The 25,560-nt window shown below is 39.8% G+C and overlaps 2 protein-coding genes across 2 annotated transcripts; both read right to left on the bottom strand.

Annotated features, from left to right (window-relative positions):
- Window positions 1-1,348: 1,348 nt before the first annotated feature.
- LOC119734851 (sulfotransferase 1A3-like) lies at window positions 1,349-5,178 on the bottom strand. The gene is made up of 6 exons (XM_038208435.1): window positions 4,462-5,178; window positions 4,052-4,182; window positions 3,366-3,603; window positions 2,743-2,837; window positions 2,312-2,495; window positions 1,349-1,792 (listed from the first exon to the last, which is right to left on the bottom strand). Exons 1-6 carry the CDS (start codon window positions 4,655-4,657, stop codon window positions 1,689-1,691), a joined length of 948 nt encoding a protein of 315 aa, XP_038064363.1. The 5' UTR covers window positions 4,658-5,178; the 3' UTR covers window positions 1,349-1,688.
- Window positions 5,179-6,352: 1,174 nt separating this feature from the next.
- On the bottom strand, window positions 6,353-25,337 carry LOC119734850 (sulfotransferase 1A3-like). The gene is made up of 7 exons (XM_038208434.1): window positions 25,263-25,337; window positions 12,281-12,467; window positions 11,867-11,997; window positions 11,197-11,434; window positions 10,816-10,910; window positions 7,771-7,954; window positions 6,353-6,719 (listed from the first exon to the last, which is right to left on the bottom strand). The coding sequence occupies exons 1-7, from the start codon at window positions 25,296-25,298 to the stop codon at window positions 6,616-6,618; spliced, it is 975 nt and encodes a 324-aa protein (XP_038064362.1). The 5' UTR covers window positions 25,299-25,337; the 3' UTR covers window positions 6,353-6,615.
- Window positions 25,338-25,560: the final 223 nt, after the last annotated feature.

The raw sequence follows: 25,560 nt of genomic DNA, 5'->3' as shown, positions 1-25,560 counted from the left end.
AAATCATTTTTCGCTCCTTGTTGTGGTGCCCCTTGTATTATCTTATCACAATCAATTTCGGTCCAACCAGTCAAAATAACGTACACATGACACTCGGAATGCTTTAGATAGAGCTTAATGTTTACGTGATGCTATCACCCAAAAGAAAAATCAAGTCATTTGGCTTATTAAAGGGAATGTACAACATTTGCTTTTGCTGCACTTTTCAGAAATAAATCGATTTGGAGGATTAGTATGTTATAGCAAATAGTATGTTATAGCAAATATTGTTAAACTGACTTGTTTCACGTTTTGGGCTTGTATATGCTGGAAAAACCAAGACAACAAATCATGTTCTTGCAGTCTGGTTCCCTGACCCTACTTAAGATGAAACGGAGAAATGTAAAGACTTTAGGGAATTATAAGGTCAAAGAATCAGTCTAGCATTAGCAGGCTTGTGCCCCTTCACAAGTGTGTAATCTATTGCAAAGAAAATGCGGAATAACTAAATATGAAAAATTAGGAGCATTTAAAAAAAAACACCAGTTTTCTCCCAATGCTGGTCGGCCGACCAGCGTTGGAAAAATACAGTTTTTCTTGAAAATGTCAGCACACCAGGAGCCACCATTTTACAGGATGCTTTAGACTGTCAATCCCTAGCAATTCAGTAAGGTATTTCGTGATAAATTGATCATTTCGTTTTTTGATGTTTGCAAATGTTGTATCTTCCCTATAAGGTTCGTGATAAAATAATGATTACCACAATATTCTGCATAATGCATGTCGTACCTCATTTTAAATGAATATTAAAACCACTAGAACTTTCCGATTTATCTATACACGACAACTTTATTAAACCTTCATTCATTTTGATAATAAAGGGCTATAATCGTTTTTCTACTCACAAAGACTCTTAGTTCTAAATTATGTGTTCTTTCCGTGACCTATATAATTTTCCTTAACATTAGTTATTTGTGCAACTTGGGAAATGCAACTTTTTGATTAAATTAAATTACCATATAAGGCCTGACATTCTATCCATGGGTCATACAATGGATTGGGAACAAGTCTAATTTTTGTATCAGCTTTTATATATGGATTTGTTTCCAAAATAAACATAACCTACATTTTATAAAATATATCTAGAACAAACCTGCTCATGCGACAACTCTATAAATATACATAACACTTAGAGGAACTTTTCCTGAGGAACAAAATGTCGATCGACTACATTCCTAGAATGTAAAAAAAGACTTGCGATAGAGGATTGAATCTCAAACCAAAACCTAGCTACAAACAAAGTCATTTGCGCTTAAATAATAAACAAAAATCAGTACACAGTGTATTTGACACTATTCGATTAAAAACACTTAGGAGTTTTCCTACAATGTGTTGTCTTTTTTCTCTATGCCCAATTCTTCTTTAATTAGTCTAACCAATTTAGTTCCATTCATCAATGTTCGACTAAGTTTACTTATAAAAATATTTAGAAACAACATTTTTGTGTATTTTTTTTGATAAAAAGGGGATTTCAATGCAAAGGTATAGAGACTGGCTTCATGATCTATTCCAATAGCTAAAGGATGTAAAGACGCCAAACCTAAAAGCTAAACTCCGCGGCTTTACATTTTAACGGTTCATATAAAAACAAAGATTCTTAAAAAAGACCACACTCCATTTGGTTCAATTGTCTCATTTTTTTTTTTAGATTAGTCAAAAGTGAGACCGGCTGGTGCCAGCTTCTCTTTACACACAGCGTCTATTGCTGCCGCCTGGGATTCAGACAGGTGGGTCTTGGAGTCACCAACTACACCTGCAAAAGGAAAATAGTTAATTAGCCTGACACTTAGGCCGATGTTAAAACTATTACTAAGTATGAAGAGTTATATAAAGAATGTGTGCTGGCGTCAGTATTTTTTTTTACTAAAGGTCCAAGTTCAAAAAAATACAAGATCTGATGCAAATTTTCACCGGCATTACTCTACATAGTCAACATAATTACGTAGCACATATTCTGAAAATGTATAGCAAAGCTTAAAACACCGATTCATAAAACCTTTTTTACCCATATCTATTGGCCGAGAGCCCGTCATGTGACCGGTCTTAAACGGTTGATAAAATACCGGCTGGCTGGTCGTCAGCCGTTTCAGTGTCACATGAAATTTAGACTCCTATGAAACTGGTCCCTTTTACCCTTCTATTGGTTGAACGTTCACAATCCTCACTTAGGCATGCGCAATACTACCAATGTCAGTATTTCTTAGTCCGAAGTATTTCTTAGTCCTCAATTCACACTACACAGGCTATAGTGAAATGTTGGAAGCAATGTTACCTTTGCGCATGAAGGATCTTCCTTCTTGTTTCCCCATCACCATCTCCAGCAAGGAATCAGGGTTGGTCATGGGGTTCTTCTTCATGTTAGCGAAGCTGCAATGGGCGGTGATGGCATCGATGACGTCATCAGGGAACGATTTGCCCAGAAACTCGCTGAGCTTTTTCACCGTACCACGCGGATCCTAAACAGAGAGACTCCCATGTATTTAGTCAAGTACAAAACACAGGGGATTCACCTTAGACTTCACTGTTTACTACTAGCGATATACATGTATAAGCAAAACTGTATGACGACTTCCCGGAGGTCATTGGCGTCGCCACGGTTTTTCTAGAGAGGGGCAAAGTACAAAGGGAAACGCCAGATTGAATTTTAAAAAAAATCGTGAGCTTGTGTGACTTTCGTTATTCAATTGAAACAAATTTAGTTACCTTTTTTATGTCTTCAAATCGTAGAAAACAAATGTGGTCTTCGTTTCTCCTTTCCCAGAAGTAAAGAAAATGATCCCACCACTTTCCATAGGCGACTACGCAAGTATGTCCAGAAATCACGATTGTGGCAGTCACATGGCGAGAGGGAAAGAAAAAAACATGAAATTAGTATCGGTTGTTTTGCATAGGTCACAAAGTTCCTTAAATATATTGAAATTGCGAAGCTAAATGCCCCCTTATAAGACGAAACGACGTCACGCTTTCTTTACATGCGCTCTTTCCTATGGGAGCCAGGTGAAGAAGAAAGGCATCAAGCTCCCATAGGAAAGGCATCAAGTCCCATAGGAAAGGCATCAAGTCCCATAGGAAAGGCATCAAGTCCCATAGGAAAGGCATCAAGTCCCATAGGAAAGGCATCAAGTCCCATAGGACAGGCATCAAGTCCCATAGGAAAAGCATCAAGTCCTAGAAAAGGCATCAAGCTCCCATAGGAAAGGCATCAAGTCCCATAGAAAAGGTATCAAGTCCCATAGGAAAGGCATAAAGTCCCATAGGACAGGCATCAAGTCCCATAGGAAAGGCGTCCTAATAACTCAGTTCGTTTGTGACTGTATGTTACTTACTCTTTCCACTATTGAACTTCTCGAAGAAATCATCCCACTGAATGTCAAGATGGGGATTTGTCAGTTGCATGTGATGAAAGTAAGACGTAGCTAAATCCTTGGGGTTCCTGATGACGTAGACAATCTTGACTTTCTTCTCCCAGACCCGAGGAGGCAGGAGTTGACCCGGCAGGTGCGACTTGATGAGGCGGGGAGAACTCCTCGGCATATTACCAATGATCTTGTGAGGTCGAGGACACTGTCCGAGAAAAAGGAAGTTTAGCTAATACTGTAACATACGCGCCCGTGATCAAGCTTCTGTGGGAATGGGTCTTATAATTACTTTCTCTTTTTAAGTGGACTTTTCTAAGTAAAGTTGGACCTAGTATTGGATTTTAGAGAAAAAACCATAAACCTACTATTTCTATTTTCAATTCAACTTCAGCTCAGCATCACCTTGCGTTATACCTGAAGGGAGTCCCTGGCTTCAGCAGAATTTCTTAAACAATATCAAGACGACCATTTTGCTGGTTCCAGATGGCCAGGCTTGTGTTTCCTCTTTGTACCTATCTCACTATTTGACTGACTGACTGACTGACTCCCCGTGTAGACCAGAAACATGAAAGGGATTTCAGTAAATAATCATTCTGAATCAATTGAAAATGAATTGTGCGCTCTGTGACAAGGTTTACTGGGCTAATAATTACATCACTGTGCACTGTGCCACCGAAGTTCATTTCCAAGAAAGGAACTCTTCTCATTGTGTGCATCTTGTTGACCGTCTCCAAGTCTCCATCGTGGAGTATACAAGACAGCATCTCCTGCGTCCAGGTTGTCCCTGTGGAGAACAAAAAGGTCATTGAGCAGGGCAATTTTAGCATGTACAGAGATGTACCCTATGTGAGTTTTGAGGATGAATCGGGTGCCCCTCCTCTCTGCTTTTCCCCTTTAATCATTACTTTACTGCTCAAGTTCGCGTTGTCAGCACGACAGGTATGACCTAAGGTCTTCCAAAGGACTGGACTAATAGGTATATGCGGCTATCCTGGAAGTAGGGGATGCCAGATTTCTGTGTTAGGAAGATAATCATGCCAATCACCTCGAATCCTTCTTTTACCTGCTTTGGAGTACGTAACGACAAAGACGTCATCTTGACGGATCTCCAATGTCTTCAGGTCTTGTAGGGTGCTTGGGAGATTATCCAGACAGAGAGAAACTCCCTCGTAGTCGTACACCTCCCATGTTCTGAAATCCACCGGCTTCAACTTGGAGGAGTAGCGCTCAATTTCCTCTGACGACACAGCCTGGCCCATGTTGGCAATGAATGCTGGCGCAACTGGTCACTGGTGAAGTTACTTATCCTTTCCCATTAAAAGTACTACTCGCAATGGCACGGGGCTATGTTAAACAGAATCTCCACCAAGTGTCGTATGCACCGTGACTTGCATAGAGTGCTTTGGCTATTTAACACTTTTTGTGCACTATTTTTAGATGCCAAAGCCGGCAGGGTTCACTTATTGTCTGTCTTTATCGATGTGATCTTCCCGTGAAGCTACCTTTGACCTACTATGAGTAAGCAGAATTTCGTTAATTCTGCACCATTGATGCGAGACCTCGATCTTGGCCTTGATGAAAAAACACACTCGACCCCAGTGCGTGTCTGGCTTTGTTTTGTGTTCATGAACTTTATGCCAGCTGAACTCTACCCGGGATAGTGGACCGGATAACCCATTTGATCTCTTATGTGAACCTTTTTTGTATCCTGAGCACTAGTAAGCGTACGGTGGGTTTCACACAATTAATGTTGTCAACGGCATCATAACCCTGCCGGGAATGCACTAACTCAAAACAACCCATTTTGAACAAGAGCAATAAAAAGATTAGATTAAAACTAGTCAAAATAGACAATCAAATCGCGATGTTCTTCTGCGACCTCAAAAATTGCATCAACAACTTCGTCTTTTGATCTATATCAACCATGATCCGCGGAAAAACACTTTTACCACTCGTTAAAATTCCAACTATAGATTCTCATTCATCGACAAATTTCCGATAATTCGATGATTCGGACCAGATTGGGCCCAATAATTTTCCCCTTCTTAGCTGCACCCAGCTCACCATCAATGCTTCTAAACGTCCGACTGTTTTCTGGGTATTGCATATGTTTTTTTCATAAAGACATGTTTTACATAAATCCTGAAAATAGCAGAATTATAAATCACTGCTTCACGAAAAATATGCATGCTCCTATATGAGTATGAATTATTCATCAGGTGGATTTTGGAATGACGATTGGCTCCATCCAATTATGCACGCTACCTGTTATTTTATTTCAATCCGGGATAAACTTTCATTTCTAATAAGATAACCTTTAAAAAAAAATACTGCGAAATATTTATCGGGCGATTCACACTGCAGTTCTTCTTCATGTTCTTGTAGATGCAATGGTCGGTGATGGCATCAATGACGTCATCGGTGAACGATTTGCCCAGAAACTTGCTGATTTTCTTGACAGCATCTCGCAAGTCCTATATTTAGAGGTAGTTTTCCTGTCCTACATCCGGCGATCGACTACATTCTTAGAACGTTAAAAGACTTCTGATAGAGGATTTAATCTAAAACTAAAAGCTGGCTACAAACAAGATTATTTTTTGCCCTTAATTAATTAATTAATTAATGAACGGGTAACTATGTATTTGAAATTAATTGAATAACAAACAATGAGTGTTCCTACGATTTGTTGTCTTTTTCTCCTCGTCTATAATTCTTCTTTAAGTCTAACGAATTACTTCGATTCATTTCTGTTCCATTAAATTTATAAAATCTCAATTTTCTTTTCCGAACAAATTTAAATGAATATAATGTCCTGTAACAAATTATGTAAATGTTTGTTTTCGCAGGCCTTTATACAGTTTTGAAAAGTGGTTTTAAATGGCGATGTCTCATTGGAAAGCTCATAACTAATGTTATGCTAGAAAATTATCAATTTAATTTGAAAGTCTTTTTTTCAAGGTGCCTTATCCAAAAAGCACGTATACACCAACCATAAAATTAATTTGGAACTAGTCATTTGTATTGAGTTAAAGACGGGATTTCAATGCAAAGTGATTGCGAGTTACTGCGTAAGTATTTCCAACAAGTAAAGGCTGTAAAAGACTCCGAAGCTAAAAGCTACATTTAGGCTTTAACAAATGGTTTATTTAAAAAGAAATATCTCAAAAGACCACATTCAATGTCGGTTCAATCGTCTCATTTTGGGAGATTTCACGCATCAGTCGAAAGTGAGACCGGCTGGTGCCAGCTTCTCTTTACACACAGCGTCTATTGCTGCCGCCTCGGATTCAGACAGGTGCGTCTTCGAATCACCCACGGCACCTGCAAAAGGAAAGAATGTAATTAGTCTGACACTAAGGCCGATGTAAAAGCTATTAAAAAGTATGAGCAGTTATACGAAGAATGTGTACTGATGTCAATAGTTTTTTTTTTCAAAGTCCGAGTTCACGCATTTTGGTTTGAAAAGAAAACACCGATATCTGATGCAATTTTTCCCCGACGTTACTCCACACAGTCAACACGTTACGTTTGTATAGCGCGGATCTTAAAAACTAATATTCATGAATATCTAAGACAGTTTACCAACTCCTATTGGTCGAGAGCCCGTCACGTGACCGGTCTTAAACGGTTGATAAAATACGGGCTGGCTGGTCTTCAAACCGTTCCAGTGTCACATGAAATTTTATACTCCTTTGAATCTGGTCACTTTTACCCTTCTATTGGTTGAACGTTCACAGTCCTCACTTAGGCATGCGCAATACTACCAATGTAAGTATTTCTAGTATTTCTTAGTCCTCAATTCACACTACACACAACCTCGTCCCCAGTGCTTACTTTATTTTTAACCTCGTTTCCAATAGTAAGCCCTGGATCGGAAACTTTCTTCCTGTATCCTGATTCGATACCACAGTTGGCTAGTAATAGATTTTTATCGTGTACTTGATGTTGTTATTCACAACGTGCAGTATGTGTTTTCGCGATCATTTGTCCACACCTTCTCGAAAATACTAATTAATTTCCTTTCCAATTTATTCATATTAATATGAAATATGATACTGCATGTTATCTCGATTAGAGCGTAACAGTTGAATTTAAAAAAAAATCGTGTTTTCGAAACTCACGCCGTGCTCGCGCTGCGACGAATTGACTCTGTTTTTACCCTAGACACCACATACAAAAACAAACGCTAATGTAACGCACATGCAGGCACCAGACTATTCCTCATTTGCATACGTGTTGAAAAAAATCTTGCACATGCAAATGATCCAAAACCAGGGTGGGAGAGCAGGTAGTGATGGGTGCGTACTGCTTGACACCCTGGGGACGAGGTTGCACTACACAGGCACTGATGAAATGTTGAAAGCAATGTTACCTTTCCGCATGAAGGATCTCCCTTCTTGTTTCCCTAACACCATCACGAACAAGGAATCAGGGTTGGTCATGGGGTTCTTCTTCATGTTAGCAAAGCTGCAATGGTCGGTGATGGCATCGATGACGTCATCAGGGAACGATTTGCCCAGAAACTCGCTGAGCTTTTTCACCGTACCACGTGGATCCTAAACAGAGAGACCCCCAGTATCAGTGCCCAGTATTCAGACAAGTACAAAACCCAGGGGCTTAACGTTAGATTTTATAACACCTAGAACGATCATCAAGCCCGCTGTAACAAACTTTTGCCAGGGGTGTTGGAATTTCTAAAGGACGGACAAAATTAATGAGAACGCTGAGCGCAAAGCTCTTACGGCGTGGCTTATAAAGGGCCCCTAAAAGTTTTGGAATAAGGATGCTCTGTGGTGCAATCTGAGGCGATTCCTGGCCACTTTCATTTTTTTTTTTAGCAAAAGTTTTTGGAGATTATAAAGACAATTTATTTCAATTTTTTTTCTACTGTACTGAAAAGTGGAGAACCCTGTATTTTTCTCTCCATTCTTTTGTTCTATTTAACTCTGGAAAAAATAATTGTATCATTTATGCATGACATCGAATGTAACAATTCTTGTTGCAAGGCTGCTTTCTTACATTAGTTAATTCCTCTGTATTCGGGCAGCCAGAGGGGTGAGCCATGTTTTGGTGGTTATACAATGCTTTTGAGTATATTCTAACCAAAGAGGTCATACTATTAAAGCATTTGCATGATGACATCGTCAGTAAGGGTTGAGCAATTTTTGATATTGATTATTTATTGAGTGATCGGGCACAACTGGATCACTTTTTAGAATTGTTCGAATAAATCTTCTTTGTTTCTATTTTTTTTTCTGGACTGTAATTCTCCGCAAGTATTCTCCTCAATAGTTCAACGTGTAACTTTGAACCAACGTCACCCCTGAACCCAAGTGGTGCACTGCTTTGACGTCACGATGACGTCATTGGGTATCAAATTACAAGCGATTTTAGTTGAAAAAAATTACCAACTCCTTTCACTTATAACTCTTGAAAAAAGTAATCAATGATTTTTGTATTTTGCAATCAGAAAGATCATTTATAAATTGATTAACTTTTTGGTCGTGCACGTGAAGGTCAAAGTTAGGTGAATTCAAATGTAGAAATTTCTATCCAAACGGTTTGCCAGGAAATGATCAAACCTAGTTTGAAGCTGAAAAAAAGTTGTTACGTCATCATGACCTCATTAGTTATTAAATTACAACTAAGAAATTTAATGTACACATTTTAAAAACATTCCTTGAACATTATCGCTATTTTGTGATCAGTGAGACAGTGTCTACAGCAATATTTTGAATGCCCGGGCAACCAGTTGTTTGACCTTTACTTCCGGTATTACCGGAAGTGAAAATTGATACAACATGAAATTTGAAGCATTTTAGTTTACTATATAAATAATCAGTGAAGAATGTCAAATACAAATATTGGCATGATGACGTGATTAAGTTGAAAGGACGTCGAAGCTAGATGAAACTTGAATTTTAAAACCATTCCTCACAGTTTTACCAAATTAACCCCAAATGCCCTTTTAACAATTTTAAAGGACTTTGTAGGTTTTAGAATCATGACGTCATCGGAGGGGAAGTTATTGTAGAAAGAATTTTAAATTATCAGTTTTCTTTCCATTAAATCCAAATGGGAACAGGAAGTTAAGTGTTACTAATACACACACTTATATATTCATTATAATTTCCATATTTTTAAAAGTGATTTTCACTGTATGACGAACGTTATCCTGTTTGAACTAAATCAATACAAAGTTTGGACATTTTAACTGATGACGTCATCAGTGTAAATAAAATGCATACTGAAACCTATACAACCCCAAAAGATTTTAGGTTCAAGTTAAAAAAAAAAGAAAAAGGTTCCACTGGAAACGGATGAATTTCTGTTCATAAAAAGATTAACAACTTAACAAGCCAATAAAATAGTTCTAACTCAACAAACAATGTAGGTCTAGTTATAAATTGCAGTGTTATTTGTTTGATACAGGGAATGGCAAATGTAAAAGAATAAAGGACCAAATGCATCTTTATGATCGGTAGATGGCAAGTTTAAGGCGAGGGTAGGATATTTTATCGGTCTACTGAGTTTTTATAAGGAAAAACTTGTAAAGGGTAAAGCATGAAAAGCTTTTGTTATTAAAACGAAGCTACACTGGAATTGGCGTAAGGCATGACTAGTTTCAATAAATACCCGTCCCACTCCGATTAGGTTGGGGTTGAGGATGAACCTTGCTATTTGTGACGATTTGAGTACAGAACGATAGCAATGTCAATGAAACTTTTAAATGAAAAAAAAAAACCTTCAGGGGAAAGTATGAACTTTACCCCTTTTGAAAGATCGAATGAAAATTTCTGGCAAGCACAAACAACAAGAATTGCCACCATTGTCATGGCCGAGGTTATTGCTTTTGAGTCAAAGCACATCCAATATGGCGGAACTCCACCGTCGCCACAAAATGGCGCACGTTCCATATCATACACATGTCATGATTTTAAATACTTTGAGAGAAATATCGATTCTGCAATGCCTGAAGATTTAGAAAATACCCCCTCTGAATATTTTACAGTGTGTGTGTGCTAGATGTTCGAAGCGCTGCGCTTAGCTGTGGCAACGCTAGAAACGAACAAAACGGACGAAGATATTTGTAAAGCAAGCAAAATGTGTAGCGTAGTGAACATTGCTGGATGAAACACATTTTGCCCGGGAGTAGGGGTGCTGAAGCATATTCCAGCGCCCCAATCCAAATATTGGGGGGGGGGGGTGCTGCATCACCCACAACACCCCCCCCCCCCGCCCCCGTATCCGCGGGCTTGTTAGATATGTCAGCAAAACTGTAAGATAACATCCCAGAGGTCATGGGCGTCGCTAGGATTTTTTTCCAGAGGGGGCAAAGCATATAAGCCAGACAGATTAAAAAAAACATGTGCCCTTGTGTGGTTTATCTTTATTCAACTAAAACAAATTTAGTTACCTTTTTTATGTCTTCAAATCGTAGGAAACAAATGTGTTCTTCGTTTCTCCTTTCCCAGAAGTAAAGAAAATGCTCCCACCACTTTCCATAGGCGACTATACGCCAAGTATGTCCAGAAATCACGATTGTGGCAGCCACATGGCGAGAGGAATAAAAACATGACATTAGTATTGGTTGTTTTGCATGGGTCACAATGTTCCTTCAATATATTGAAATTGCAAAATAAAATGACCCCCATGACGTCACGCTGTCTTTACATGCTTGCTTATCTAAATATGTGAGCCAGGTTGGAACGATAGGCATTGAGCTCCCATAGGAAAGCACACAAATCGATTGTGGCGTCATAATAACTCAGTTCGTTCGTGACTGTATGTTACTTACTCATTCCACTACTGAACCTCTCGAAGAAATCATCCCACTGAATGTCAAGATGGGGATTTGTCAGTTGCATGTGATGAAAGTAAGACGTAGCTATATCCTTGGGGTTCCTGATGACGTAGACAATCTTGACTTTCTTCTCCCAGACCTGAGGAGGCAGGAGTTGACCCGGCAGGTGCGACTTGATGAGGCGAGGAGAACTCCTTGGATGATTACCGATTATCTTGTGAGGTCGAGGGCTCTGTCCGAGAAAGAGGAAGTTTAGCTAATACCTGCGTATAAACATGTGGGCCTGTGATCGAGCTTCTGTGGGGAATGGGTCATATAATTACATTCTTTTTTAAAGTGGACCTTTCTAAGTAAAGTTGAACCAAGTGTGGGATTTCAGAGAAATAACCATAAACCTACAATTTCTTCTTTCCATCCAACCTCTGCTTGGTATCACATAGCTTTATATCTTAAGGGGGTCCCTGGCTTCAGCAGAATTTCTTTAACAATATCAAGACGAACATTTTGCTGGTCCCAGAGGGCCAGCCTAGTGTTTCCTCTTTGTACCTACCTCACTGACTGACTGACTGACTGAGAGACTGACATGACTCCCCGTATTTCAGTAAATAATCATTCTGAAGCAAATTGTGCGCTCTGTGACAAGGTTTACTGGGCCAATAATTACATCAGTGTGCACTGTGCCTCCGAAGCTCATTTCCAAGAAAGGAACCCTTCTCATTGTGTGCGTCTTGTTGACCGTCTCCAAGTCTCCATCGTGGAGTATGCAAGACAGCATCTCCTGCGTCCAGGTTGTCCCTGTGGAGAAAAAGGTAATTGAGCAGGGCAATTTTAGCATGTGAAGAGCTGTACCCTATGTGAGTTTTGAGGATGAATTGGTTGCACCTCCTCTCTGCTTTTCCCCTTTAATCATTACTTTACTGCTCAAGTTCGCGTTGTCAGCACGACAGGTATGACTTAAAGTCTTCCAAAGGCTAAGAATAATAACTCTAAGGCCATCCTGGAATTGGGATGTCGTATTTCTGCCTTAGGAATCACCTTGAATCCAATCAACTTGAATCGTTCTACTCAGTCATATTACCTGCTTTGGGATACGTGACGACAAAGACGTCATCTTGACGGATCTCCAATGTCTTCAGGTCATGTAGGGTGCTTGGGAGATTATCCAGAAAGAGAGCCACTCCCTCGTAGTCGTGCACCTCCCATGTTCCCAAATCCACCGGCTTCAACTTGGAACAGTAGCGCTCAATTTCCTCTGAAGAGATAGTCTGGCCCATGTTGGCAATGAATGCTGGTGCTGAATCAAGTAGTCACTGGTGAAATTACTGACCCTCTCTGATACTACTACTCGCAATGGCACGGGGCTATTTTTAACAGAAACTCCACAAAGTGTCTTTTGAGCCGTAACTTGCATAGCGTGCTTTGGGTTGGGTTTTTTTAAACACTATTTGTGGAGTACCATACAGGGTTCACGCGTTGGTTCACGCATGATCTGTAATAACTCTTTCATTTTTGCAGTGTTGGACCTTCCATGGTTTTGCAGGCCGTGGTTGGCAAAAATGCAGTTTTTTTTCCAGTGCGTGTATGGCTTTGCTTTGTGTTGATTGGAAATGATGCCAGCTGGATTCTACCTGGGAAAATGGACCGAATAACCCCTTTGATCTCTCACGTGAATTTTTTTCCTGACATTTTTACCCTGAGAATTAGTAAGCGTACAGTGGGTTTCACACAATATGGCATCATTTTTATAACAGTAATAAACTGTGCTGGGAAGGCACTCAAAACCACTATATGAACAATAGCAATAAAAAGAGTAGATTGAAGAAAAAAAAATATTTCAACTCATTTTTCTTACTATGATTCCCTTGAGTGTTTCTCTTCATTTCGCAACGCATAACCCAAAATGCCTCTAAACCTGATTTTATTAGAGAGAGAGGGGGGGGGGGGGCCTTGTGTGGACGTGGGCAAGTCCACACAACTTATCGGAAAAATGGACATCTTTTGTTGGGAAGTCCATATGTGAAAGCTTGGTGAGATCTACTTTCGAATATAGTTGAGAGCTTCCATTATAAACAATTAGTCGTCTGTATAATATCTGCCATTCCGCTACATCTTCTTGGTGTATTACTTTAAAATCGGATCTTCGTCAATTGTCGACAAGCGTAGACGCACGCCAGTTTAGCTTGGCCCATGGTAAACTTGAACAGCATATTTCAAATATCAAATGTTCAATCAGGTCCACATTAGTTTAATCGACTTCGACTGGTATATTATTTTGACTGCTCAGCAGTACAATCTGAACCCTCCTGTATGATTATGTACAGTAAACACTTCCACACAAGCACAGCAAATATTACAGTATTTCCGGCAGCCGGGTTCTTTCATGGGGTCATGAAAATGTACAACACAGTCTGGAAAACGGACCAGTATGCACAATGGCCAATTGTGATTTGCTCATTCAGGTTTACAGTCAGTGTCAGATCGGGAAGCAATCTTGTTTTGTGTGTGAGTGGAATTTTGCCAAGATGAAAAGAGAAAATACAAAACAACTCCCTACAGCCTACTCTGTGAAGCTGTATAACCAGGAGTAGTACACATAATAGACATACATGTACACCAACGTGCAAGTACACGATATGTACATGTATGTGCAAGTACAGGGTAATATGTGAACGTACCGCTCCGTGGACATCCACATATTAACTGTAAGTTAACCTATTTGTTTGTTAACGTTTAAAAGTGTGTTAAGTTATAAAACATATCTAGATAACTGTGGGTGCATGTACGTATGTAATTCACCAAGAGTTTCAGCCAAAAACAGGAATAATACAGTAAACACAAAATGAAATCGATTCCGTATTTTTTCTACAAATAAAAAAAGCCTTTTTAAGGTAGGGTATGTAAACAATCTCTGCGCTATACAAACGTAATTAAACTTCTGTAGAACAACATAAATGAAGAAAGAAAAAGCTTAAATACTTGAAATCATTAATTATTAAAATCCCAACATCTTGCACAAAAATATCAGTCAAGTTGTTAAATCTGTCGGATGCCGGACGTAAACACGCTACACGGCGCTAGTGCTGGCCGTGCTAGTAAATATTGGGGGCCTCGTCGGACAAAACACGACTGTCTCAATGTTACACGACTCACTAACTCTTCTCTTACGGATTTTTGTCGGGAACGGCTTTAAGTTTCAAACATACATGTAGAATCCCTCTTCAACAACCACCATTAACAGGTCCTGCTTATCCAACAGCAGTCATAGCTGGATTGGATTGAACAAAGCAGTGAAACAAAGGGATTTCATTCTAAAAAAAATGATTTCACATATTATTTCCAGCTCGCTGTAAATATTGAAGACATTGGCAGTATTAAGTAGGCGAAGAGTTTAAATAATATGCAACAGTACATTGCAATTCAAGAGTTATTTTGTTCATGAATATTGTACTTCTATCAGTTTAAGAATGACTGGTATTTACATGTTCATTGTATATTAATTCTTGTTCTGTTTTCGGTACTCACAGGTTCACTGTGTCTGATTTTATGGACCCAGATCCAACACTTGAAGGTAAACTTTAGTTTAAAGCATGAACATTCACACAACTGTACATTTGAAAATGTTGCTGTTTTCTTGTAATTACTGCGCAAAGAGACTTCGAAAAATTATTGTGATGAAAAGTTATATTGTTCCACACCTATTGCAAACACCTGTTGGCCAAAACATCAAATTGTTCTTAAACCAGTATCTTAATAATTTTGCTCTTTCTACAGCAGACAACGGAGCCATGAGCCACGCTACATCGCAGAGCATCAAGCTAGTGGTAGTTGGCGATGGTGCCATTGGCAAGACATGCATGCTCGTGTCCTACACACAGAATGCCTTCCCTAAACTCTATGTGCCCACTGTGTAAGTAGCTCCCCGTTGCAGACTGGTGTTCCAACTTCGCGCCGAATAAAAACGTTTTAGGAGCGACTCTTGTTGATCCAAATAGATGCACGGTTTTAGACAGTCAAGCTTTGTCTATTGGTCTTCAGTTGACTCATTTGTACGGAATCATTCGGAACTGCAACAGTTGATCTTTCGAGGCATGGCACCAGAAGTTGTTTCATACTGTTTCAAACACAAAACGCGATTCAAAGTCTAGAATTTTTCTATTTTTTGGTCAGGTTTGAAAACTTTTCACAACTGATGAAAGTGGACGATGTGTCAGTCAACTTGGGATTGTGGGACACGGCCGGACAGGAAGATTACGACCATATCCGACCATTGTCCTACCCACAGGTAAATAACAAGAATCAAGTCAGCTCAGAGCCAATATGGCTCATCAGAACGACATTTTGTTGTAGTTTCCGAGGTGTAAAACAGCTGAGAATATTTTTATTTCCACCATGGATGGGACGCCAGTCCACTGCATGTACGCTCGCTTCCTAGCTTATGCTGGTACTCATACTCATAGGTACGAATAGGCAAGTTGGGGTAAAGTGGCTTGCCCAAGGACACAACATAAAGCCAACATAGCAGCTAATTCTGCTATCCAATTGTACTTCTGGGTTGGGAGAGAAGCAAGTAGGTTAAAATGGCTAGCCCAAGAGCACAACATTCGGCAAGCAATGGGATTCAAACCCCTGACTCTCTGGTCAAGGGAAATTGTTCAGAATCCTACAAACAAATACCATGCAGCAGGCCTATTGTGGATAAACTTTTCCACAATATTGTTTTGCCTTTTTACTGTGTATTGGTGTTCTCAACCCACAGACCGATATCTTCCTAGTTGCCTATAGTGTAGAGGGGCCCTCCTCATATACCAACGTCCAGACCAGATGGATCCCCGAGTTGCAGGAGCACGCCGCTGGAGTGCCTTTCATTCTCGTGGGTGAGTTACTCGTCCGTCTTTTGCTGGTCCCAGAAGGCCAAGCTATAGAGTCCTGGTTGCACCTGATGACTGACTGATTGGCTGACTGACTGTGTTGTGTTCTTGTTGTATTCTTGTTGATGAAACCAAATCACAATTGCCACAAAAAGCACAAAATTCACAAAACACCGAAAACAACTCACTCTTAAAAGTCTGATGCACTAGTAACAGAGGTTCATAGAATTACTTGATTGGAAAAGAAATGTTGAATAAAAAGATGGAAAGTCATGCCTATACCGATCCCGTCTTTAAAAGCTTCAAATTGCAATCAGACAAGTCTGATGCAACAGAAAGAGAGGTTGATAGAATTACTAAATTGGAAAAGAAAAGTTGAGTGAAAAGATGAAAATTCATGCCAACCGATCCCGTTTCAATCGACTTCCCCACGTATTTCCAGTGTCACCTTCACACAGCACGTATGAGAAGAACGCACGAAGTGATGACGTCAAGATAGAAACTGATTGGTATACATGATAGTGGTGTGAATCTTCACTCTGATGAAACTCTCTCTTGGCTTTGAATCTTTTCCCACTTTACAGGAACGAAGATCGACTTGCGAGAAGACAAAGAAACGCTGGCCAAGCTGGCGGAGCAAGGCAAGGCTCCCTTTAAGAAGGAGCACGGGGAGAAGTTTGCGGCCAGGATTGGCGCCGTCAAGTACATGGAGTGCTCAGCGCTGACGCAGAAGGGGCTGAAGCAGGTAGGGGCGAGTTTAAATTACTCGGCTATGTCCGGCGGTGATACACATTGTGTATGGAAGCCGTTTCAGCTGCCTCCATAAGTGCATGTGAAATTGCTAGCCGCAGCCAACTAGTTCGGCAGTTTATTTCGGGTGCGGTCATCAGGATAAAGATAAAGCAGTTTGTCACATATGAAAACTCCACCTTTAAGGGGAGGTGGGGGGTTGATGACTTATTCAAAAGTGGATAATTTTACAACGCTAGAAAATAGCAATTTCTTAACAGAATTTGTTGTGTTTTCTTGACGTGAAAGTTGAAAAATCGCACAGACAGTAAGCCTACATCTGAAATCCCTTATAGGGACAGCTACATTCAAATCAGATCGAGCTACATAAAACCATTAGTCAGTGATGTTTCCGCCATGAACCCACTCAGTTCAAAATACGCTTATTTACGGAGTTATACACTTGGTTGCCATGGTTATTTGGGTATGGAATTGGAATTTTCCTGTGTTTTTTTGCTGATCATGCAGCAATTTTATGCCTGATATTAAACTTGTAGCTTTCTTTCGTGTAAATATCACTGTTTGTAATCTGGCCCACCAAATGACGTTTTTTTTGGTTGAAATTTATCAAATAGTATTTGTTGTATCCAGGGCGCAATGGAAACCAGTTTTGAACTGTTCGGACGTACGCTGGCCAAAGAAATAGAATACACAAACAGTTAATATATTTTTGTCTGGTTTTCCCAATAACAGGTCTTTGAAGAAGCAGTGAGGATAGTTGTTACACCCAACGCAGCCCCAAGACCCAAAAAAGACAAGTGCCACATTTTGTGAGTTTCTCCTTCATTGCAGAGACGTGCTGGACCGAAACAAAACTGTAACTCTCACAAAATGTCCTCGACTACACCCCATCCAAGTTTCATGGAGATTCTAAGCAGATATTGCTTAGCATCTTTTTATGCTCAGCAAAAAATCACCCGAGTACCAGTCGCATGCGATATAAATTGTGCGAAACTTTAGTTGGTAACCTGATTTTTCTAAGCAAATAATTTTCTGCGCTTAGCATCTCCACAAATGTTGGCCTTTGACCTTTACATGGTTGCATATGTAAAAAAAAAAAAAATTGAGGGCTCCTCTCATTTTTTTTAAAGGGCCCATGTAATGCAAATTGTTTAATGAAATCCTTGTAAATACACCTTCTGTCCCATTTAACCTTCTTTTCATTTTTTTATGTTGCTATTTGTAAGGGCATTTTAGTGCCTTTCTTGGTTTTTATGCTAATGCGAATTTGCATATTCATGTATAAAAGCGTGATGTCATTTCAGGCAGAAACTGTATAAGTTACAGGCATTTGTGTACACAAATTCTTTTCAACTTCCATTTTGCCATTTTAAGGAAATTTTAGTGCCTTTTTGGTTTTGATGCTAATGCCTATTTGCATATTCATGTGTAAAAGTGTGATTTTCCAGAATTGTGGATATTGAATGTTCTTTTCTTTGGTGATTCGTTGTTGTTTCACTACACTACACTACACTACACTAAATAATGAGGTGTTTTTATATTTTATAGAGCAACCCCCCAAAAAGACTGCATTGCAGCTATATAGCGCCCTCTACTTTTAAGCCAGTTTTACAAAATCGTAGTGTGTGTACAGATCAAATTATGATCCGTGGTTTTGAAAAACGCGGTATGTTGACTAAGAACCCAAAAATGCAAAGAGGTACGAAGAATTGTTAACGTATCTCATTTTCAGCCCTTTTTCAATCTCAAGAATATGATATTTGCAAAGTTTCATTTGATTCAAAATCATGCGCATGTATTAAAAATGCGTAAATATTGTGTGTAAATACGTAATACATTTTTCACCATTTTGGGGGGTTTGATATTGGTAAGCGGGTTTATCTATTAACTAGTATTATGCAAAGTTTTGGAAAGAGTTTTCGTAAATACATTTTGGAAAACAGGTTGTATAACATGAATCGTAATCTGGATTACTTTTGACTGAGTGAAGCTGGATGACAGGACATTGACATAAAGGATGTATAATTTGTCCAACAGTCGATTATTCTTTGTTGAATACAACAGCAGCCTTGGGCTATTGTTATAATCAAACAAAGATTGTTTGGCTCATTTTACTTTTCCTCACTTCAGCTTAACCAAGGGCCGGGTTATTTTGACCATAAAAAGATCTGAGCCATCGAGAGACGAACAATTTTGAAACTCGATACATGCATAGAGCAACTCTTCATGAACATACCCAAGAAATTTCATGACTATAGGTCAAAGGGTTTGGGAATTATGGCTAATTAATTATTCATATGTACGAATGGTAATTCTGGTCTGTGTACACGACGTATATGGGAAAATTCAGTTTTCACGGCGCCTAGCGCCGGTAAATTTTTATATTTTCGGTGTCAAAAGATGCGCAAGGCTCGAGGCTAAAAAGTCGTAACAGCTCGTGTCACGAAATTTTTTTTAAAATGCTATCGCGGAAAAAGTCGAGGGGGGGGGCGGATTTCGCCCCGGCCCTTTTAGGGTTAATTGCCACGGCCTTGTGTTTAGGAAGTGGGTGCAGAAGATTGTCACTATCCATCGCTGCTTTATGATATCGACAAGTAGATTGTGCTGATAAAATCAAATAATCGATCTATAACAAGTCAATAAGCTTATAAATCAGTGGCACAATCCATAATCTGCAGAGAAAGTTTTTGATGAATACTGAAATTCTGAGCATGGGTGGAGCCATAACTTGCATATATTTTAAGGTGCATGAGACCCTAGCCCCCACTGCCAACCCCCCCCCCCCCCCATGACAATGGATGACGGAGCTGGGAGGCGTGTTTACATTATCCCATTACCCCCATTGTCCCGCCCCCTTTCATGTCAACAATATACTTTTACAGATTGACCGTCACAGGCTTAAAGGTCTATTAGATCAAATCAACTGTATAATGAGGTTACAATTCGCAACAACTTGTTATAGTTAAGAACTGCAGATCTCTTTTTTCCTTATTCCAAATATTGATGGAGGGAAACAAATTGGAAACGTTTTTCCCCCAATTCGCTTTCTCCAAAACCTGCACTTGTCCCCGCTCCATGCCCAATAGACCCCATGCACAGAGCGCCCTCAACGAACACAGGTTTGTGGATTTCAACAAAACGACAATGATAATAATTGGAAAGTCTACTTATACATATCAAAGAGGATCAAATACCAGTCCTCGGTGAGGGCGCTCTATATGCAACAGCTATTTTGAAGATTAATCATGGATTGAAGTAGCGTGCTAGCTGCGCTGGTGAGGTGCTGAGGTCGCCCACTCCGCGAAGCTAGCTGGCGAGGCGATGACTCGTGTAAATATAAAGGTCAAGAGTCAAGTGTTCATTTCGCACTTTGATCATCCAAGGTTTCGATAATTGACTGCAATGCAGTGTTTGTCAAAGCTTTAGCTGAATTTTGATCTGAGTGCGGGTATACAATGGCTTGCTATCATAGAGCCTATAAGTTTGTCTTGTGCTTCTTAACACCCCGTCCCCCTTCTCTTACAAAAACAATATAACTTGAAATTGTATTGTTCTAGTAGCACAGAAATAAATCGATACGGAGCATGAAAGCTTATTTATTAGGGGTGTGTGTGGGGGAGCGTATATGCTTCTTTGGGTTTTTTTTAGAGCCAGGGTGAAAATTCCACTCTGTTTGATCCATCAACTGAAATTATATAGGGACCGTGGCGCTTTAGTGTGAAATGTATTCAATCGAGTAGATTGACTTTTCACTTGAGTTTGAACTGGTTTGACTTCAATCTTAAATGAAAGTGATTGCCACCTTACAACGTGTAGTACCCCGCTAGGTTCTCCCCCTTGAAATTAGTAGGACGAAAACACACTCCTTATTATCTTGCATATCTTATCAGAAAGTCTAAGCGGGGTGGCGCGGTTCATAGTTTTACAACCTTTTTTTTAAATGGTTTACGTGACTTACTACCCCTTCAACTTTATTTGGTACAAAACCTGTATCACAAAATGTTAAAAGTGTTATCAATAACCGCCGTGTGTGGGCAACTAAAACCAGGGCCTTCAAATAATTCAGACTAATTAGTGAGTGCAAAATCAGCCTTCGATCCTCCTCGTACTGCCACTTATCTCATAAATTACAGTCCAAAAGTGGCAGACCATTCTGGTACTAGCAATTATACAACCGTAAACAAAACTCTCGAGATGCTGTAGATAAAACTGAATTATTTTTAAGTAATGAGATTACCCAAAGGAAAAATCAAGTCATTTTATTCGGCTTATTTTTGTAGGTTTCAAAACCTCTATGCTTTGCGGCGTACTTCGTATTAAAGAATATTTAATATCACTGAGTGCGTTGGGGTAGTGATAGATTCACCAAATTAAGCTTTGAAAACAGCCCCAAACCTTCTTCTTCTTTATATCTGATATTGTTTTCAACTACACTTTTAGGGCTTTAACATTGTAAATAAACTATGCCTCCATAATTGCTTATTGATTTACAATTGTTCTTTCTTTCTCACCCATCTACATGTATAATCTTAATAAAATTATTTATTAAATTACTTTGTTATATTGTTTTATAAATGTTGTGGCATTATGGAAACTGTTGATTGAACTGAATTGAATTGAATTGAACCTTCGCCGACAGTTTCCCACCATTGAGTGCAACAATTATGAAGTGTGTGATTATGTACACATGAAGCAACCGCTGAATCAGACCAATTTGATCTAACGTTTGGTATAGAAATCACTGGTGTATCCTCAGTCATAGGGTGCAAGATAGGTGACAATAGAAAGCTAATTTAGACCACCACAGAAGGTTCAAGGACACTTATAGTTTTGAAATTCGTAATATTTACATTTATCAACCTATATGCTTTTTGTTGTACTGAACAACATGATACAGTATACATGTCAGTACAAAACACTGACCACGGCTCATGGTCAGGGTTGGTCAAAAGCCCCTACACGGGGTCCCCTACATTCGATTGCCAAGTACTCTTCCTCGTGAGTAATGAAAACAGTTGGCAATTCATTTGGGCCATTTCCGCGCTTACGATCACCGTTTTGTTCTAACCGCGCTAGCAGAAATATTCTGTGCTAACCCTGTAAGCACAGGATCCTAGTTACGGGATGTAAAATACGCATGCGCAGAAGCCATCATTTCTCGCTAACCCTTAAGCACAACATTTTATGAAACAGTAAGCAGGTTTTTTGTGTTAACGGTAAGCAGAGCCACGATATTGGCCCAGCTTCATTCTGCATGAAGACTTAGCAGCACTGACTTCAACAATTTTCCTACCCACTCAAGAATGCCAGCTACAGGAATATGAACTACCCGGGTTGCGGCATCAAAACCAACCAGCACCTATGAGACTCACGTTCACCACACTGCGAGGGCCCAAACTCCACAACACAGAGAAGCCTACCACAAACAGATCCACCAAATTGCCCAGATACACTGCTCCTCAGTGAAACTAACAATTGACGGAGCAGTTACAAAAACTGCAGAACAAAAAGGAGCAGTTGGAGTTGGCCCTCCAAGTACGTCAACTCAAAACTGAAATCAAGGCCCTTGAAGCCAATCTGTGAGACGATCATAGTGAAACAGCTGAACCAGCCCCAACCTAACCTCACACTGCCCACAGCCCATCCCATGGATGTCTCTGTTGTCAGCCGCCCAGTGAACCCCAACTGGCACCCTCAACCACCCTGACTAATATTGCGCGCAGTTCCTGCTGTAAAAGCTGCCATTGAAGCTACCCCTGCCCCAAGGGCGGATCCAGAACACAATTTTGGGGGGGGGCCAAAAAAAATTTGGTCCCCCCCAAAAAAGTGGGTCTAAAAAATTACGGCGTGGGGTTCGGGGCCCGTGAGGGCCCCGAAAATTTTTTGGATTCTAGATGCTCTGTGGTGCGATCTGAGGCAATTTTTGACCACTTTAACCAATTTTTTTTGAGGAAAAGATGGTGGTGTACTCATTGCCTGCCTTTATTGCGATGTCACATTAAAAAAAAAAAAATTGGTTTCGTTTTGGGGGGGGCCATGGCCCCCTTTGGCCCCCCCCTGGATCCGCCCTTGCCCTGCCCTCGCTAGCCCACAAGCCAGGGGCGGCGGAACGGGGGTTGGGGGAAGGGGCACTTGGTACTTTTCCAGGCCAACAACGTTCCTCTCGCGGTTTAATATAAATGTGCCCCCTCAAGATGAAAACAAAACTGCCCCTCAAACGCACATGTGTAAGCGTTGTGATCGCGCAATTATCTCCTCTCTTGTAGTGAAAACTGCCCCTCAAAAACACAAGTGCCCCTCTTGCATTCACAAGATTGCGCACTTTCTCGAGATGTAAAACTGCCCCTCTCATAGAAAACTGGCCATTAAAACTAATAGTGCTCCATATAACACGCGAATGAAATGGTCACTGAGCTGGCCATTAAAAGCATCAGTGCCCCTCTCGCAAAAAAAAAAAATGGTCTCTCTACATAACTATTCATGGGCGGACCCAGAGAGGTTACTGCCGGGGTGCTAGGTTGTGCATGTGCGTTGTGCCGAAGGTCCCAGGGCGGATCCAGGGGAGCAACGGGGGCATGTCTCCCCCGCCAAAAAAGGAAGGAAGCCCAAATGGTTTTTGTTTTTTTAGTGACTTCATAAAAAAGTAAGGTTTTGTAAGGGTTTACGTGACATACTACCCCTTCAACTTTTGGTAAAATCATGACATCCTTATCATCTGTGTCACAAAATGTTATCAATGTTTTCGATAAGCACCGTGTGTGGGGAGCCAAAACCAGGTCTTTCAAATAATTAAGACTAATTAGTGAGTGCAAAATCAGCCTTCGATCCTCCTCGTGATGCACTTATCTGATAAATTACAGTCCAAAAGTGACAAACCACTTTGGTACTAGCAGTTAAACTGTACCGTAAACAAAACACTCAAGATGCTGAAGATTAAGCTGAACTATTTTGAAGTTATGAGATCACCTAAAGGAAAATCAAGTCATTCGGCTTATGTTTTAGAATTCATATTAAAAAAGAACGATCAACGCTAGCCTCTATATTGTATGCTATGCGTCGTATTTATGAAATATTTAATATCACTGGGTACGTTAGATAGTGAAAAAAATGTACCAATTATCTCATATATAAACTTACTGCAAGGGTACTTCATTCTTACAAGTGGTTGTTAAACACTATAAACACCACTTTGAAAGCATCCCTACACCTGTTTCTTGGCCGTATACATATTATTGTTTCCAACCACACTTTTAAGGCTGGATCTGGATCCTGCTGGTATAACATGTTAATTATCACCCACAGTTTCTGCACATTGATTGCAATAATTTAGAATTGCGTATGCCATTACTGTGATGATGAACACATGAGGTAAAATTTGGCATAGCGTCAACAACACTTTGAAAGTAAACTCAGCTTTGTCAAGGGCCTGTGCATGTAAATAAAACTGGTTACAAAATCCATTTTATTTTATTTTATCATAATTGCTATAGGATTAATAATTTACAACTTAGCGTCTAAAAAGAAACTTTTTTTTCCAGGAGCTGCTGCACGCAATACTTTAATTACGAAGTACGTTGACGGATCTCTGTACAATGATGCTGTACATGTATTATGTGACGCAACCACTGGATTAGACCTGTTTGGTCAAAGGCTTTTAGTTGTGTTCAGAAATCAACTGAACGGTAAGCATATACGACTACAGGGAGAACAAGACAAGTACTAAGATGCTTCAATATTACCGATAATAAATTTTCAAGCTCGAAATGGCAACATATACCAAGCCATCTTTTTGCATTTTTCTTAATATCTGAAGAATCAAAATAAAGTCAACAAAAAAATAGGAGAAAAAGTAAAAATCTGATCTAATGGATTTCTGCGAATTTTGAATGCAGTTCTTTTCACAACATATTATTGAGAAAAAAAAATGCCCCCGCAATTCATAATTATAATGACATACTGATCTCTTAAACAAAGTTATAGATTAACATCACATCAAAAAATAATCTCCTTATTTGGCATTCTCACGTGACGCCCAAATCATCCGATATTGGACGTCACCATCACGTGACGTAAATAGTGGCTTATATTACGGCATCGCCAACACACAAATGCCAGTACGTCGAAAAAGCTCCGTCGCCATAGGAAGTCAGGTAAGACTGGTCTCATATTTGACGTTTGATTTGGTTTATGGGTGCAAGGTTTTTGGCTTTCAAAGTTGTAGGATAGTAAGGTCCAAACTAGCTAGGTCTGACTCTGAGATGGAATTTCACTAAATGAGTTGTTAACTGCTGGTTGCATGCAGATCGGTGCAATAACAACTCGCGAGCAGGAGTATTGACTCTTTACCCAACGGAGGATCAGGGTAAACTTCTCAATCACACATAGAACAAAAATATGAAAATATATAAAAATACTCAACTCTTTCCAATGATTTATACTTACCACCAAACAACCAAACGTCAAGAGCGTCGATGTCATGCGGATGGTGTTTGAGGGGTGAATTACTTTTCTGTGGTCAGTTACTGCTGAAAAAAAGAGAAATAAAGCAAAATATTGAGGGCAAAAACATAAAGACAAAAATATCAATGTAAATGTGTTACAAAATACACAGACAGTGAAAACCATCTCATATCGTTTTGTTCCCTTTAGTTGATGTCTCTTAATTGATGTCACATTGTACTAAGACGGAAGGCCAGACAACCTCTCACTATGAAACGAGCATCCACAGGATAGTGACATG

The sequence above is a fragment of the Patiria miniata genome, unplaced genomic scaffold, assembly GCF_015706575.1.
Source record: "Patiria miniata isolate m_02_andy unplaced genomic scaffold, ASM1570657v1 HiC_scaffold_28, whole genome shotgun sequence".
Classification (NCBI taxonomy): Eukaryota; Metazoa; Echinodermata; class Asteroidea; order Valvatida; family Asterinidae; genus Patiria; species Patiria miniata.
This window is presented reverse-complemented; position numbering and strand designations above follow the sequence as displayed.

Excerpts from the sequence above, each read along its gene's own strand:
- LOC119734850 (XM_038208434.1), bottom strand. The coding sequence starts at position 25,298 with ATGACATCGACGCTCTTGACGTTTGGTTGTTTGGTG. Across the intron at positions 7,955-10,815 it reads GATTTGAAGACATAAAAAAG|GATCCACGTGGTACGGTGAA; the intron begins GTAACTAAATTT and ends CTCTCTGTTTAG. Across the intron at positions 6,720-7,770 it reads GAGATCCTTCATGCGGAAAG|GTGCCGTGGGTGATTCGAAG; the intron begins GTAACATTGCTT and ends TTCCTTTTGCAG.
- LOC119734851 (XM_038208435.1), bottom strand. The coding sequence starts at position 4,657 with ATGGGCCAGGCTGTGTCGTCAGAGGAAATTGAGCGCTACTCCTCCAAG. Across the intron at positions 4,183-4,461 it reads CGTTACGTACTCCAAAGCAG|GGACAACCTGGACGCAGGAG; the intron begins GTAAAAGAAGGA and ends TGTTCTCCACAG. Across the intron at positions 2,838-3,365 it reads GAAGTTCAATAGTGGAAAGA|TCGCCTATGGAAAGTGGTGG; the intron begins GTAAGTAACATA and ends ATACTTGCGTAG.